The 13,454-nt window shown below is 38.3% G+C and overlaps 1 protein-coding gene across 2 annotated transcripts; it reads right to left on the bottom strand.

Annotated features, from left to right (window-relative positions):
• Positions 1-7,581: 7,581 nt before the first annotated feature.
• LOC107080941 (cathepsin L1-like) lies at positions 7,582-10,865 on the bottom strand. Of its 2 annotated transcripts, XM_015369151.1 has the most exons (9): positions 10,711-10,865; positions 10,328-10,432; positions 10,040-10,182; positions 9,378-9,575; positions 9,105-9,296; positions 8,294-8,459; positions 8,109-8,214; positions 7,917-8,020; positions 7,582-7,781 (listed from the first exon to the last, which is right to left on the bottom strand). In XM_015369151.1, the coding sequence occupies exons 2-8, from the start codon at positions 10,425-10,427 to the stop codon at positions 7,921-7,923; spliced, it is 1,005 nt and encodes a 334-aa protein (XP_015224637.1). In that variant the 5' UTR covers positions 10,428-10,432; positions 10,711-10,865; the 3' UTR covers positions 7,582-7,781; positions 7,917-7,920. The 2 variants fall into 2 exon arrangements, with proteins under 2 accessions (XP_015224637.1, XP_015224639.1); XM_015369153.1 differs by lacking the exon at positions 10,711-10,865 and having other exon boundaries at positions 10,328-10,607.
• Between the last annotated feature and the right edge of the window lie 2,589 nt (positions 10,866-13,454).

Raw genomic sequence — 13,454 nt, forward strand, 5'->3', positions numbered from 1 at the left:
ATTCCACAAATAATTTTCAATTGAGATTTTTCTGGTAAAGGGAAGTAAGGTCTGCAGTGCTTTAAATTTTCTTCTGGGATCTACTGAGACCTTGATGTCAAAAATACTGTTTATTGTCTGTTTTTGAATTTCTGTTTATCAAGGAATAGTGTGTTTTTTTTCTTTGTGATGTTTTACCTTACTTCATGTTACCAGACAGTCTCTGTTTAAATGATTTCTGTGTTGTACATATCTGGCAAACATTAGAACTGGTGTGGCATTTGAAATTTGACCTCAGCCTCCCAGACAATCTTGCTAATTCCCAATCTAATGAGGGCTAAAAGTATTTATTTATTTTTTCCCATAGTAGATGAACTTATCATTAGAAAACAGCATTTGGCATTTACTCAGGTTATCATTTTTTCATATCTTGGCTTTTTCAACTTTGCAGCAATGGTGAGAAAGCATTGGAAAGCATGCAAATAAACACACCTCTCCCTTTCACTCGTGAAGTTGCTTGAGACCTTGCTTCTCTCGAAAGACTCCTTTAATTAGGCTTTAATTGCCTTATTAGCTGTGGCTATCGATGGAGGAGACAATGCAGCTAGAGAAAAAGGTCAGGCAAGGAAGATAGAAGGAGAGGAGGAAACATAACATGGCAAACAAACAAAGGTCAGTAACAAAAGAGGGCATCCAAACACATTAAAACTCTCAATTATACAGAAATTGGTACAGAAATACAGATGCAGAGGGATAGTAAATTGAGGTTTCAGCTTGCAGGACTCATGTAGGAAAGAGTTGTCAGGTGAAATAAAACACAAGGATAAGCCCAGATACATGACTGCTCCTTCAAGAACAGGCTCAGGGGTGCGCCCCAGCAATTGACCCTTCACCCTGACCTCGGTAAAGCAAGGGAGATGAATGAGGCAAAGAACAGGACTGAGAGCAGAAGGAAGGGCAACAAGAAATGATAAATGAGAAAGGTATGGAGGAAAAGAGCAAAAGGAAACCAGCAGGTGTAAGCGGATGGAAAGGCGAGACAGAAAAGTGGAGAAAAGGAAAGTAAAAACTCTTCTGGGGATATTCAGCCTGTATTCTCATGGATGTATTAAAAATGGTATTAAAGGGTAAATGTCCTCTGAGTCCAATAATAGTAGAAAAGTAAGATGTTCTTGCAGACTTACAGTTATACAAAATGACCTTAATAAAAGTAGAAATTAAAAATGATCAATCTGAATGACCACACAGAGCAAAATTTCTTAATATAGCACAGAGAGGTGACCTAAAGAACAGCTTCAGACTGAGTTTACAGAACGATTCAAATGGCATAATATTTCCACCTCATTACTTTAAATCCAGCTTTAAAAGATTTTACTTCAAATTAGCCTGATTCCACTTTGATTTGACTGTTTTGATATTTATGTAATTTTACCAAACCGCAAGTAGAATATTATTTTCTTACATAAACCCCTCTAAGTTAAAAATGTTAACTTCTTTTCCTTCCTTGTCACAACATACTCCCTCAGGAGAGGGGATTGCTGCAAAGCCAATGACGTTATACAGTCTGCTGGATTTCTATCAATACTTGACTTTTTACTTATTTAAATCTCCAGATATGAGCTGAATCTGTTTGTCAGTGCAGAGATCTTTTGTGAATTGGCATGATGCTGTATGAATAAACCAAATTTAAATGTTATTAGACTCAAATAGTCACCATTATTAACTTTCTAAGCTAAAGTCTGTTGAGTTGGTTAAATGCAAAAAACCCAACCTTTTAACCTTTACATACTGCAGGAAAAAAGGAAAGCCCCTGGTTTCTATCGGACAAAGAAACTACCTTTTTTAAGTCTGTGCAGTAACATAATGTAAAAGTCTTGGTGTCATGATTCGGCCCTTTGTGGACTTTTTGGTTAAGTTTAAGTTTCTTTTTCAGTTTTCAGTTACGCTTTGATTTATTTAATTCTGTCTTTTCTTGGTCATTAGTTTCTTGTCCATCTTGTTCCATTTTCTATATGTTTTCTAGGTATATTTATGCAGTTTTATATCTTTTAGGTTACCCTCTGTTGCCCTCTTTTACCAGTCTCCTTTCCCCTAGCTCCCTTCTAATTGCTTCTATCCACACCTGCTTACTAACAGCTGATTAGCCCATTCTTTGCTCTGTCTACCATACATATACAACTCCTGTGCAATTCCTCATTGCTGGATTCTCTTTTTTACCTCACTCCTCATGTATGTTTATCCCTGGTGTCTTTTAGTTTTTGGTTACCTGTTTATTATTCCTGAACTTGTGCTTCTGTTACCATCTAGTGATCTACAAAGATTGCTGCACAAATTTCAACATGTGCAAGCAGGTTTGGTTCCGACCATTAAAATTAGCGGTTTGTGTGTGATTGTGGAAGTCTGAGAGATGCTTTAAAAAAAGAGAGAGATTTAAAGCCATGGAGAGATAGTTAAATAATAATGCCACACCTTAGAGTTCGATGCAAGTAAGTTTTCACCTGCCTATCACTGCTGAGGCAGTTGTTTCAGACTCACTTTTGCTATAAATTGTTTTTGCTGTATTACCACAATTTCCCCATTGTGGGACAATAAAAAGATTTTCTATTCTATTCTGTTGTGAGTGTTACATTTGTATATGCTCGCACCAATATTTTTGCATGGTTTGGTCAATGGTATTTTTGTCTGCTTATTTACAAACACATTCCACCTTTGTTTAAGATCTGCTTAGCAGGTACAAACACATGCGCACCTGTTTTAAGATGCGCAAACCCTCCTAAGGACAGGACCTGAGTGGGGAATTACAGGAATTAGAAAAGTCTCACACTTAAAAAAAGATAGACATTACTTTGTCTTTCTTTAAAAACACTGTAAAATTGAAACTATTTAGAATTTCTGAAAAGTACTTAATGGCATCACTGCAAACAAACCCCTTTAAATGCAGACTCGCTGTACGTTCCCAAGTGTGTGTAAACCAAATCATACAGTCAAATTGATTCAAAGTTTTCTATCTAAGGAAAACCAGTTTATTGCGTCGACTCATTGACTCGAAGGCAATCCCTCACACTAAGCATGCTTGTAGCGTAAGTGGAGAGGAAAAACTCCCTTTTAACAGGAAGAAACCTCCAGCAGAACCAGGCTCAGTGTGAGCGGCCATCTACCGAGGCCGACTGGGGTTCAAGGAGACAGAAGCAGACATAGAAAAGGCAGCTATTAAAGGCGGCCCCGTCCATGAAACACACAGCCAGGCAGACAACATCAGAGCCAGAGGATGAAGATAGCACACCCAGCCAGTAACAGTCACAGAAACAGGACTACACTGAAAAACAGCCTGATCTTGAACATCAATAAACAAAGGTGTTGATGGCAGCTGCACAGCTGATATTTCTGTCCAGGGTGGTGTCACACCCAAACCGGAAGAGACAAGGTGAAGCAAATATGTGAAAAAGCAGAGAGAGCATAATGATAGAGATTGAACTAACACATTCTGCAGAGTGGGAGAACAGAGATAGAATGAAACAGAATGATGAAATGGGGGTCCCTATGTCCTCTAGAAGTCTAAACCTATAGCAGCATAACTACAGAGATAATATTCAGATGTCTGAATAGGATTCTAATAGGATTCTAAATAACCACAACAACTGAGATGATCACAAAAGATCCAAAATAAGCACATCGTCTACCAACGGCTGTCACAGTAGAGCTGAAACAGAAGTTTGCAACATAAACAGGTAGTTAAAAAATAAAAAAAACTCTGAAACAAAGCCTTTGTTGTTTTGGTCTTTTTAATTTGCTTTGTAGTTCATCCATCTGTGGCTGCGAAGTCTTCACAACCAGTCCAAATATTTAAATACATTATTTAAAAGGCACATGACAGCAGTGGTAAATTGGCTTTTTTATGAAATTTGAGTAAATAATGGAAATTTCACTGCATGTTTTAAAGTCTAATACTTGAGCTCGTACTCAAAAAAATCCTCTTCATTTTGGAGGCTGTTGATGGTGCGGACATTGCAACCTGTATGTTGTTGGGTGTTTTTTTTCCCATTATTTTTTGGTATGTAATAATAATTTGAAGTTTTTCCTCAAATGGAATAAGAGACCTTGTAAAACTTGGATAATAGATTCATCATCCAAAGCAATAAAAAACCTCAAGTTGGCAGGTAATTTACTCATTCTTATCACCTTTACAGACTTACCAATCCATCTGTTGCTATATGCAGCTCCACCTATAGTCAAGTGATACTATTAATGGATGTGGGTGGGAGTAAAGCTGTCACCGGTTACCTTTTTTTTTTTATATCTCTTCATCTGTACACTCTGTATGACAGTAGCTTAAGCGAGAATCTGGTTGATCTCGATGTACTTGCCAAAATGAATTTGCAAGTATGTGCTGTACCTGTCACCATTATGGGCATTTGGCCCTGCATGTGTAGAAACGTGTGAGGGAACAGATAAATCAGTCCATCAGGAAGAAACGAGGCAGCATTTCTTCCTCTTTGTTCCCCCAGCCTCATTAGAACCCACTCAGTCAATCAAGCATGAATCCTGAACACAATAACATGCAAAGTGCTTTGTCTGTGTGTAATTGGCCTTGAACATTAGCTTCACTCGCTTTTCTCAGACCTCAGCCCCGTCCAGGAAGGGTGGCTGGGTGACAGAGGATGGATGGAAAAGAACAGGAGTTAAGAGATGCACTTTTTAAAAGAGTGACACTACAGAGGGGAGCATGTCTCACTAGTTTACTGCAAACTCCTTCATTTTGTTTTGTTTTTTTGCACACATCAGTGTAATTATCGGTCATGCAGGAGGCTCCTGTCTGTAGCAAACACATGTTCTTTATTATGAGGACTCAGTCAACATTGTAGGTCCACACACAGAAGGAACTGCACAACGAAATATGTGACAGAAGAGGGATAAAACATCTGAGCAGAAATATTGTGCCGCCGTCTGTGTGCCCAGAGGAATGGCTGTTTGTTTGCAATGATAGGTGACACGGCTGACTGACACTTTCCTCCAACCAGACAGCCAATCTACTGAAATTGTGCTGTGACATTGTTGATTAAGTGGACATTCAGTGTTCATCGTGTGCGTTGTTATGCTGTGATGGGTTCACTGGTGCAAGAAAATGCAATCTGAGCTTGTATATGTCTGCGTATGTGTGTGTTGCAAGAATATTTCTCTGTGTTACATGCTCTTTCCAAGGACGTGTGACAAAAAGAAAATCAAAGGACTAGGTCTGACTTTGAACTAGAGCCCTGTATGATTTGTGCCAGACTAATAACTGGGCCCACAAATGTTGAGGTAATCATCAGCAGTAAAATGCTGCCATCTAGTGGCACACAGCAATAATTTCAGGTAATTAAAACTATTAGGAGGAAAGCCTTGGATTTAGCTAAAGGTACAACTTTATTTAATATTTTGATAGAAGGATATAGAAAAAGCTGTTGCAACTATTACAAACCAAAATCATTACTACTAATTATAACAAAGTAGAATGTTAATATGCTAAAATCTAAAAAAGGGAATTTAGAACATAATCGCTTCCACTTACATCATTGTTTTTGTTTTTTATGTTGATTGTGATCTATTTTTTCCTGTTTTTAAGTATGGTTACTCTGTTGTTTTCATTTTTCTACATAATGATGGAAAAGTTTTGAGCAAGAATAACAAAAAAAGTGCATTAAAGATTAATTAATGAGGCAGCATTTAGTCAACACAGCATGAGCAGGGATGTGTTTTTGTTCTCTAGCTTAATAAGAATTAAGTTTACTCTCTTGCCCTGCTGCTGTGTCTCCTCTTCTCTCTTAGCCTTCGCCCAGATCAATAGCTTTGTTTGTTGCAGCAACACCTCCCAGTGTTTTCACTTGTCCCTCTCAGCAGGAAGTGAATTGGATGTCCTGTCCTGTGAAGCGGTTATGCTGTGAATCAAAAAAGCCAAATTAAATTTCCTAATTGGTTTCCTTGGGAAGGGTAAAACAGATTTAAATTGATTACTGGTAATGGCCTTTTTGTGGAACCACATTGGCTTATGCTGTTTGAGGAGGATTTAGCAAAACCAATTAATTTGCCTCACCTCTTATGCGCCCTACTTCTGTCTCCCTTTGTTTCTGTCTGGAAGCTTTTTCATCGTTTACTTTTCCAGCTCGCTAATGCCCTACTTCATACTCCCAGAAATAAAAGGAATAATGAAGATAATGTCACTGGATAACAATCATTCAAGCCTAATTGGCTGAATACTGTCACACTGGGGTGCTGATAAAATGGGAAAAGATTTTTGTACTCTTTTTATGCTGTTACAAGGCTTGCCTGACAAAAGGTAATTTAAATCTTTCATTCAATTAGTTTCCTTGTGAATGTTTGCTTCCAGACTGCGTGTCTTTCTGCAGCTGCTGCTTCAGCTGAGGGAGGAAAAAGAAAGACGTTAAGGTCACATTTTGTCAGACAAGCTGATTAAATCCGTAATATGTTCCTCGTCTTTCCGTATCCCCAGCTTCTACGTTTTGTGCCTCCAATCAAATATTATCACAACCAGACCTAATGTGACATTTAGCATGGGCAAATTGCAGGGGCCTAATATGACTTCATTAATTACGCTGAGGAAACTATTGTGAATGATTAAAACTGCTTCGAGCAGTATCTGGGGAGAAACAATTTACTGAAATCCAAAGGAGTCGGTTCTGCTTAGACATATTAGGATCTTAGGTATAACTTTGATCTGAAAATGATGTAATTCCATTAGAGCAGACATGTCGTCTAACTTTAAAGACTAGACAGGTAAAGTTCTTTTTTGATAAAGCCAATAGCTAAAGTGGCTAAGGTTATTCTGTGGTATTTCTATACAGTTGCCGTGCTGCTATAAGCTTAGTACTGCTAGAGAACATAATGACCACTTTTACCTAATCTGCTTCACTAAAACGTTGTTTCCTCCTTCTATAGGTGATCCACTTTGCCCTGTCTTTCAGTGGTTAACACTGTCTCTCTCATATACAGCTATGCATTTTCTATACAGGCTCAGGACTCATCTTAGTCATGTTGCTCTCCTAGATAAAGGCATTGAGCTACAAGTACTACAAACCTCTTACTTTTCTCTTACAAATAAAGTACTCCCAATAATTCCATCTCTGTATCTGTTTTTTTTTTTTTTTTTTTTTTTAGATTATCCTTTTGTTGCATCCAGTTTTACCCAGCCTTGTTTCACTGAAAAGTATTTTAAAAATGTCTCCTGCTGGAGCACAAAAAAAAACTAAAAACAGCATAAAAAATGGATGTATCGGTAGTCACAGGATTTGTTCCCAGTAGAAGGATTTAATTTAACAAAAACAATCTCAAGTATGTGTAAGGAGGTATTTACCAACTAATATGACTTTATAATTTTTAACTTCTCTAATAAAAACATCCCCAGCTTTAGATGAACCCATTCCTCTGTGCTGCCGGTTTACATGTCTTAAATGTCTGATAGATTTCCAATACTTGCTGCTAATTCTTTTCTTGTAAACCTGCCATTTAGTTTTGCTGATTTTTTTTCCAGTCAAGATAATAACACAGAGTTGTTTATAAACACCATAACAATGACAAAGCAAAGCCCATAACAGCAATGTTTATATCCAATTACACACTTTATTTCTTTGTATTTATTTACAATGCTCATAAACAATAAACCGGAGCAAAGAACTGCTGTCTTTCCCTGAAAATTGCAGAGAAGAGAGAAACACATTTGGTTTAGAGTATGTGTCTAAGTTGCTCTTAAAAAGGAATTACAGAAAATTACATGGCACCATTTCCCCAGGGAGAGTAAAGTCCCGGACCTGCAAAATACAATAAACAGAAAGAGAAAATAAATATAAGCAGTAAACTACGGAGTAAAGATGAACCCAGAGAGTCTAAATAGCATCTTGAAACAGCTCTTACATGTGAAAAAAGAACAAAAAAGCAAGACTAACCTGCTCAGACTAGTGGATAGCTGGCTGCAGTGGCGATCCCACACTGGTTGTGTTTGTTCCTTGTCATCATGATGTATCCCTTGTCTCCCCATCCAACACCCCAGCTACAAAAACATACAAAAAATTATGTTTTTTGCATGTGAAAATAAAGAAGCTTTATAGAAAAACTGCATACATGAGTTACACCTTTACCTGTTTTTAACCAGCCAATAGTCCTGGCCATTATCAGTGCCATAACCGACAGCCAGCACTCCGTGATCCAGCTCAGTGCTGCTGCACCTCTCCTCATCATACAATCCTAGAAACACAGATGCTCAGGTTAGATCAACATGTTAAATTGGACAGTTATTTCAAATAATACTACTACGAATGTTAACCTGATTCATAAAGTTGGAATGATGAATGAGAGGCATCAATGCCAACAGAAATTGGTCCGATGGTGGCCACAGCCTCCTTTAGAGCATCTTCATCGCCTTGCTTTACATCCACATAGCCTGTGCAGGTGGCTCCAACGTTGTCAGGGTTATAACGGCACTGTCCATCCTGAAGGAGGGAAAACACGGCTCAGTTTATTACTTCAGTTTTCTTTCATGAGATCATACATCTTTCTGTAAAAAAAAGAAAAAAAAAAGGAGTCAAATACTTTGAATTTATCTATCAATCTTTTGTCTGTGCCCATCTATTGCCAACCTATTTGGGAGGAAATGTTCTGGTATATTCTGTCAGTTATTTTTTAAGTATCTCAATATTAACTTCAATTCTCACAATTCAAACAAATAATCCTGATATTCCAAAACTTAACTCTTTAGATTTAAATGATAAAAAGAAAATAATTTCCTACTTCATACATAAAATTAGTTTGAAGTGGGAAAAGGTCCAACTCTGTCAGCAACATTAATGTGATTGTTTTACTTTGCTTTTGCTTTATTATCCAGTTCTTTATTCGATTATGGTGTTTTCTCTCTACTTGTCTTTGCAACTGTAAATCATTATTTTCCCCATGTGGGACAATACAGCTACTCTATTCTGATTGCAATTCTATAATACTTCCAGAAGATGGCAGCATTGTTTACTCATTAAAGCGTATAACCCTGAATAGAGGAATTTATTCTCACACATCAGTTATAATTAACATAATTTTAGCCACAAGTGAAATTTTTGTTCTCTACTTAATTCTAATTGTTTTACCTCTGCCTCATAGGGGTAGGAATCCTCTGTGTCTATTCCACCATTTGCCTGGATGTACTTGAAGGCATTATCCATCAAGCCACCCATACATCCATAGTTGCCATAGTCACCAGAGCAGTCAACCAACTGCTGCTCACTCAGAGACACCAGCTTCCCAGTCTTCCTGAAGGTCTGACCCTCCAGAGAGCCGGTCTAGAACAGAGAGATCTTTTTGTTAAAAAAAAAAAAAAAGAGTTTTATAAAGTTTGTGGATGAAGTTATTCAAGAGCGTACAGCACTGAAGGCCCAGCAGGAGCCGCAGGCTTTCTGATCCTTGATATCGGTAACATATCCTTTGTCCCTCCAATCAACGGTGTTGGGAAGATCATTGCCCTCAGGCAGTCGGAGGAAAGCAGAGCCATGGCGAGGCATGGAGGCATTGAATGAGCGCAGGCAACCCTGGGAAATCAGGCGCTTGTACTCCTCATTTTCCTGGAGAAGAACAGATTTTAAAAGTCTTATCCAACAGAATAGGCAATGTATTTGCTTCATGATGCAACCACAATTCTGCTGTACAATATGGTTTAAAAACAAATAATGCCAGTAGCATATATATAAATACTTTCCATAAAATTTGCATTTAACTGCCTTGTCCAGGTGCATCGCTGTGTTGGGCTGTGTGTGGATGTCTATATATAGGAGTGTGAATGTAATTTGACTGTATGATCTGGTTGAACTCTAAAGTGCCTTGAGATGACATGTGTTGTGAATTTGGCGCTATATAAATAAACTGAATTGAATTGAATTGAATGTATGGCTCCATGTTGCTATTACACAGTATCCACCAGGAGCAGACACCCCCCCACCCTATCCCAAATGTATGCATGCAGCTTGAATACAATCAAGGAAATTGATGAAATGAACATTTAAAAGGTAGAGGACATTTCTGCAAATACCATGTCAGCGAAGTAGGTCATGCCAAGACGGTATGACTTGATGCCCTGGTCTGCCATGATGTTGTGAACCAGAACCAGTTTGCGGTTGCTGAGCCAGACTTCCTTACGCTGTGCCTCCTCTGATGGAGAGCTGTAAGACCTTCCTGCATCAAAGAAAGAGAACAGAAGTCTTTTTTCCCTTTAGCTTCTATGTGAAACATACATTTAAAAGATCTTCACCTCCTGCTGCAACACACATAAACCATAAATTAACATTTAGGTATCTTGTTAAAAGGTCCAGAATCTCACCAAACTTCAGCTTCCAGGCATGAAATTCGAGGTCCTCAAGAGAGATGCTGGCACAGCTGGCCACAGCCAGAGCAGCAGCAACGACAAGCAGTACCTTCATCTTGGCTAAACACAAACAGATAAGAAAGAAACAATATATTCTGACATGCAGGAAACCACACAGGTTGTAGATGATAGCTTTCACTTCAGCTTTTCTCTGCTTTCACAGGCGCTTCCTTGACGTGAGGTTAGATGTTACCGACTCTGCAGAACCTTGGTTCCGTAACCTACTTTTCTTAAATCTCTTTATAGCTCCCTCTGACTCCCTTTGCCCTTTCGCATTACTGTTAATATGTAACAGAATGTATATGCCTGTATGTCTTATCTGCTTTGCAGCCACTTACCTGCACCTATCTTTGTTTCTGGGCTGAAGACGGATGTATTTCCTTCTGTGGGTGACCGAGTTGTGTAGGAAAGACCTTTTTATACAGACGACGACAGTTATGAGTACTGTATTCCAGTCAGGTGGCTGTCAGGAGCCTATAAACAAAAAATGAACAAGTAAAGCACTAAAACAAGTAAAAGGTGGAGTTAAAAGTTATGAGAAGCTTGCATGATCCAGGACAGGTTCAACCTCAGCAAAATAAGCAACATTGGTTACTCATTTGGGGATTCTATGAAAGCATGAAGCACAGTTACTCAGCAGTTTGTCAGTCTGAGATTATAGTCACATGTGATGACAAAATGTTTTTACTTTGAATATCAGAGCTGGGGTTTTTCTGCTGTCTTCAGTCTGATTCCAGTTAAATGATAGGAGATTTATAAAACTTCCAGTCTTAAACTAACAATATTAATATATTAAAATAAACAGAAAATAGGCACAACATGTGTTAACGGGAGTTCACACCCACCTGTTTTATATGAAATCATCATGCAAAACAACACCCCGCTGGAAAGTTTTGAATGCACATAGCCATGTTTCTCTATTTTGGTTCAGACACCCACTCAATGAAAGCTGGAGAGAGTTACATGAACCACGAAGATCTACATGAAATCCTTTCCCATCTTAACCCCTTGAGAAAATTTTAAGCTAATATAATTTTACTCGCCCCACAAAAAGAAATCCAGCCTTATTTATATCAAGCATTCAGAGTTTTCTGCGATTTTGATCTTGCACTAGGGTTTTGTAAACTCAAAACACACAAACACATATTCTCCATGTAATGTAAACTAATTTTGTCCAGGTTATCATTTATGGTTTTCATCAAGATCAAATACCATTTCTTTCTTTTAATCATTCATTCTTCTTTTCGCTTAATTTTAAGATCTTGACTGTTCAGCTAGCTACAATATTAAAAAAGTGTTGAAACAAACAAAACAATTGAGTTTGGCAAATATAAGACAAAAACCAAAAATGAGCTGTTTAAACGACAGTTTACCTAAAAGTCTTTATTCATCTCTGGAAACTTTTCCCATTTTGTCACCTTAAAACCACAGTTTCCACTGTTGTTGCCAAACTAATGATTGCTAATTTCTCTTAAAGAAAATAAATAAGCTTAAACCACGTGTTAAGAGCACCTGGAAAGGTCATGTTTTAAGTTAGATTAAGGTTTGGAGTTGGACTGGTCCATTCCAACATATGGCGATGCTTTGAACACATTTTTTGTGAAGTTTGATTTGTCCTACTTTACTTAAAAGTCACAATTTTTAACAATTTGGAAATAAAGATTGATAAAGATTTCACCCCAGCTCCAAATTCAAAATCTAATATGGAGCCTAGGCGGAAGTTCAACTGAAGAAACTCATTGCTTTCCTTCATCCTCCTTTCGACACAGCCAATCAGCTTTGAACCACACCTCCACGAAAGCCAATCGGCATCCAAAGTTCATCTTAAAAGGCCCCTAATCCGCACTTGTCTGCTCCTGTGCGCAGGCGGCGGATGCGCTGTGTGACTTCATTCAGATAGCACCGTTTCAACCCACCTCCAGCCCCTCCTCCACCATCGTAGCTAAAGCTTCATCAGAGTGTCATTCCTCCCGGACTCTTACTGCGTTCCCTGTCTCATCTTAACCGGTCCGGCAGAAGATCGCCATGTTGAGCCTGGTTCTGCTAGACCTTTCTTCACAATGGGGAGTTTTTCCACTCCACTGTAGCTTCATGCTTGCTCATCATGGACAGGTTCTCTCAACCTGTGTTATCCAAACTGGACTTCCATCTTCCAGGTCCCTGAGTGAAGCTCTAGTATCAGCGCACGCAATCCGCTGGATCTCCCCATAAAGCTCAGCAGACCGTTTTGCTAACCAGCAGTCTACAGACTGACCAAATTCAGGTCTGAGCACCAAAGATAAAGTAATTGTATCAATAAATTTCTCCTAATTGTCTTCTCTTTGTGTGAGTTTTTCTGATTGATATGGCCACCTGACACATTAAAAAAAAGATGGAGACAAAGTTAATCTGCATCTCTGTGATTTTTTTGTCATTTAATTTGATGGTTGATTGATATCGGGAGGATGTTCTTACAACTACAATTTGCTAATTTTGGCTTGAATCATTTGAGTTTGTTGACTTGTAACTTTTCAGGTTTTCTTTCTTTTTTTCATAACCTGTCACTACAAGTTATACTGTCAGCTTATTTGACATTTGTGGGGCTGGGGAGCCATTGAGGCTCAAAGAGAGCACAAGATATCAATGCAGGGCGGTAAAGCTGGACTTCTTCAATAAAAAAGGTCAGAAATCTCTTATATCTCCACTCAGGATTGTCTGATCTAGAAAACACAATAATTTTGGCTAAGTCTCCCAACAGGTTAATTTGGAATATTTATGCTTCACTAGTACTTTATTCTAATTCTTTAAGTTGTGACCTTTTCAATCTGTAGCTGACGTTTAATCCTGTGGATCGGAACAAAGTCTGCAGCGGGGTTTTCCCTAAATGTGCTTCAATCTCTAAACCTCTAAGAACTAAGCTTGCAGTGAGGCCTCCTTCCATTACTTTAGTCCTCATTTAAAGAACAGCCTACCAGAGAGCATGAGGCCTGCACAGACTCTTGATTTTATTTAAAAGAGGCTCAAGATTATTTTTTTAGCCTTGCTTTTTGATTACATTTTATTTTATTTAAGAGTAGGCTCCTGGTTCGAACAGATCCCTAGG

This window comes from Cyprinodon variegatus, unplaced genomic scaffold, assembly GCF_000732505.1.
Source record: "Cyprinodon variegatus isolate N-32 unplaced genomic scaffold, C_variegatus-1.0 Scaffold2548, whole genome shotgun sequence".
Taxonomy (NCBI): Eukaryota; Metazoa; Chordata; class Actinopteri; order Cyprinodontiformes; family Cyprinodontidae; genus Cyprinodon; species Cyprinodon variegatus.

Bases quoted from the DNA above. Each gene is read 5' to 3' on its own strand.
- LOC107080941 (XM_015369151.1), bottom strand. From the start codon at position 10,427: ATGAAGGTACTGCTTGTCGTTGCTGCTGCTCTGGCTGTGGCCAGCTGT. The intron at 10,183-10,327 runs GTGAGATTCTGG...TCTTTGATGCAG, and splicing joins TGCCTGGAAGCTGAAGTTTG to GAAGGTCTTACAGCTCTCCA. The intron at 8,215-8,293 runs GTTAACATTCGT...CTGTGTTTCTAG, and splicing joins ATTCCAACTTTATGAATCAG to GATTGTATGATGAGGAGAGG.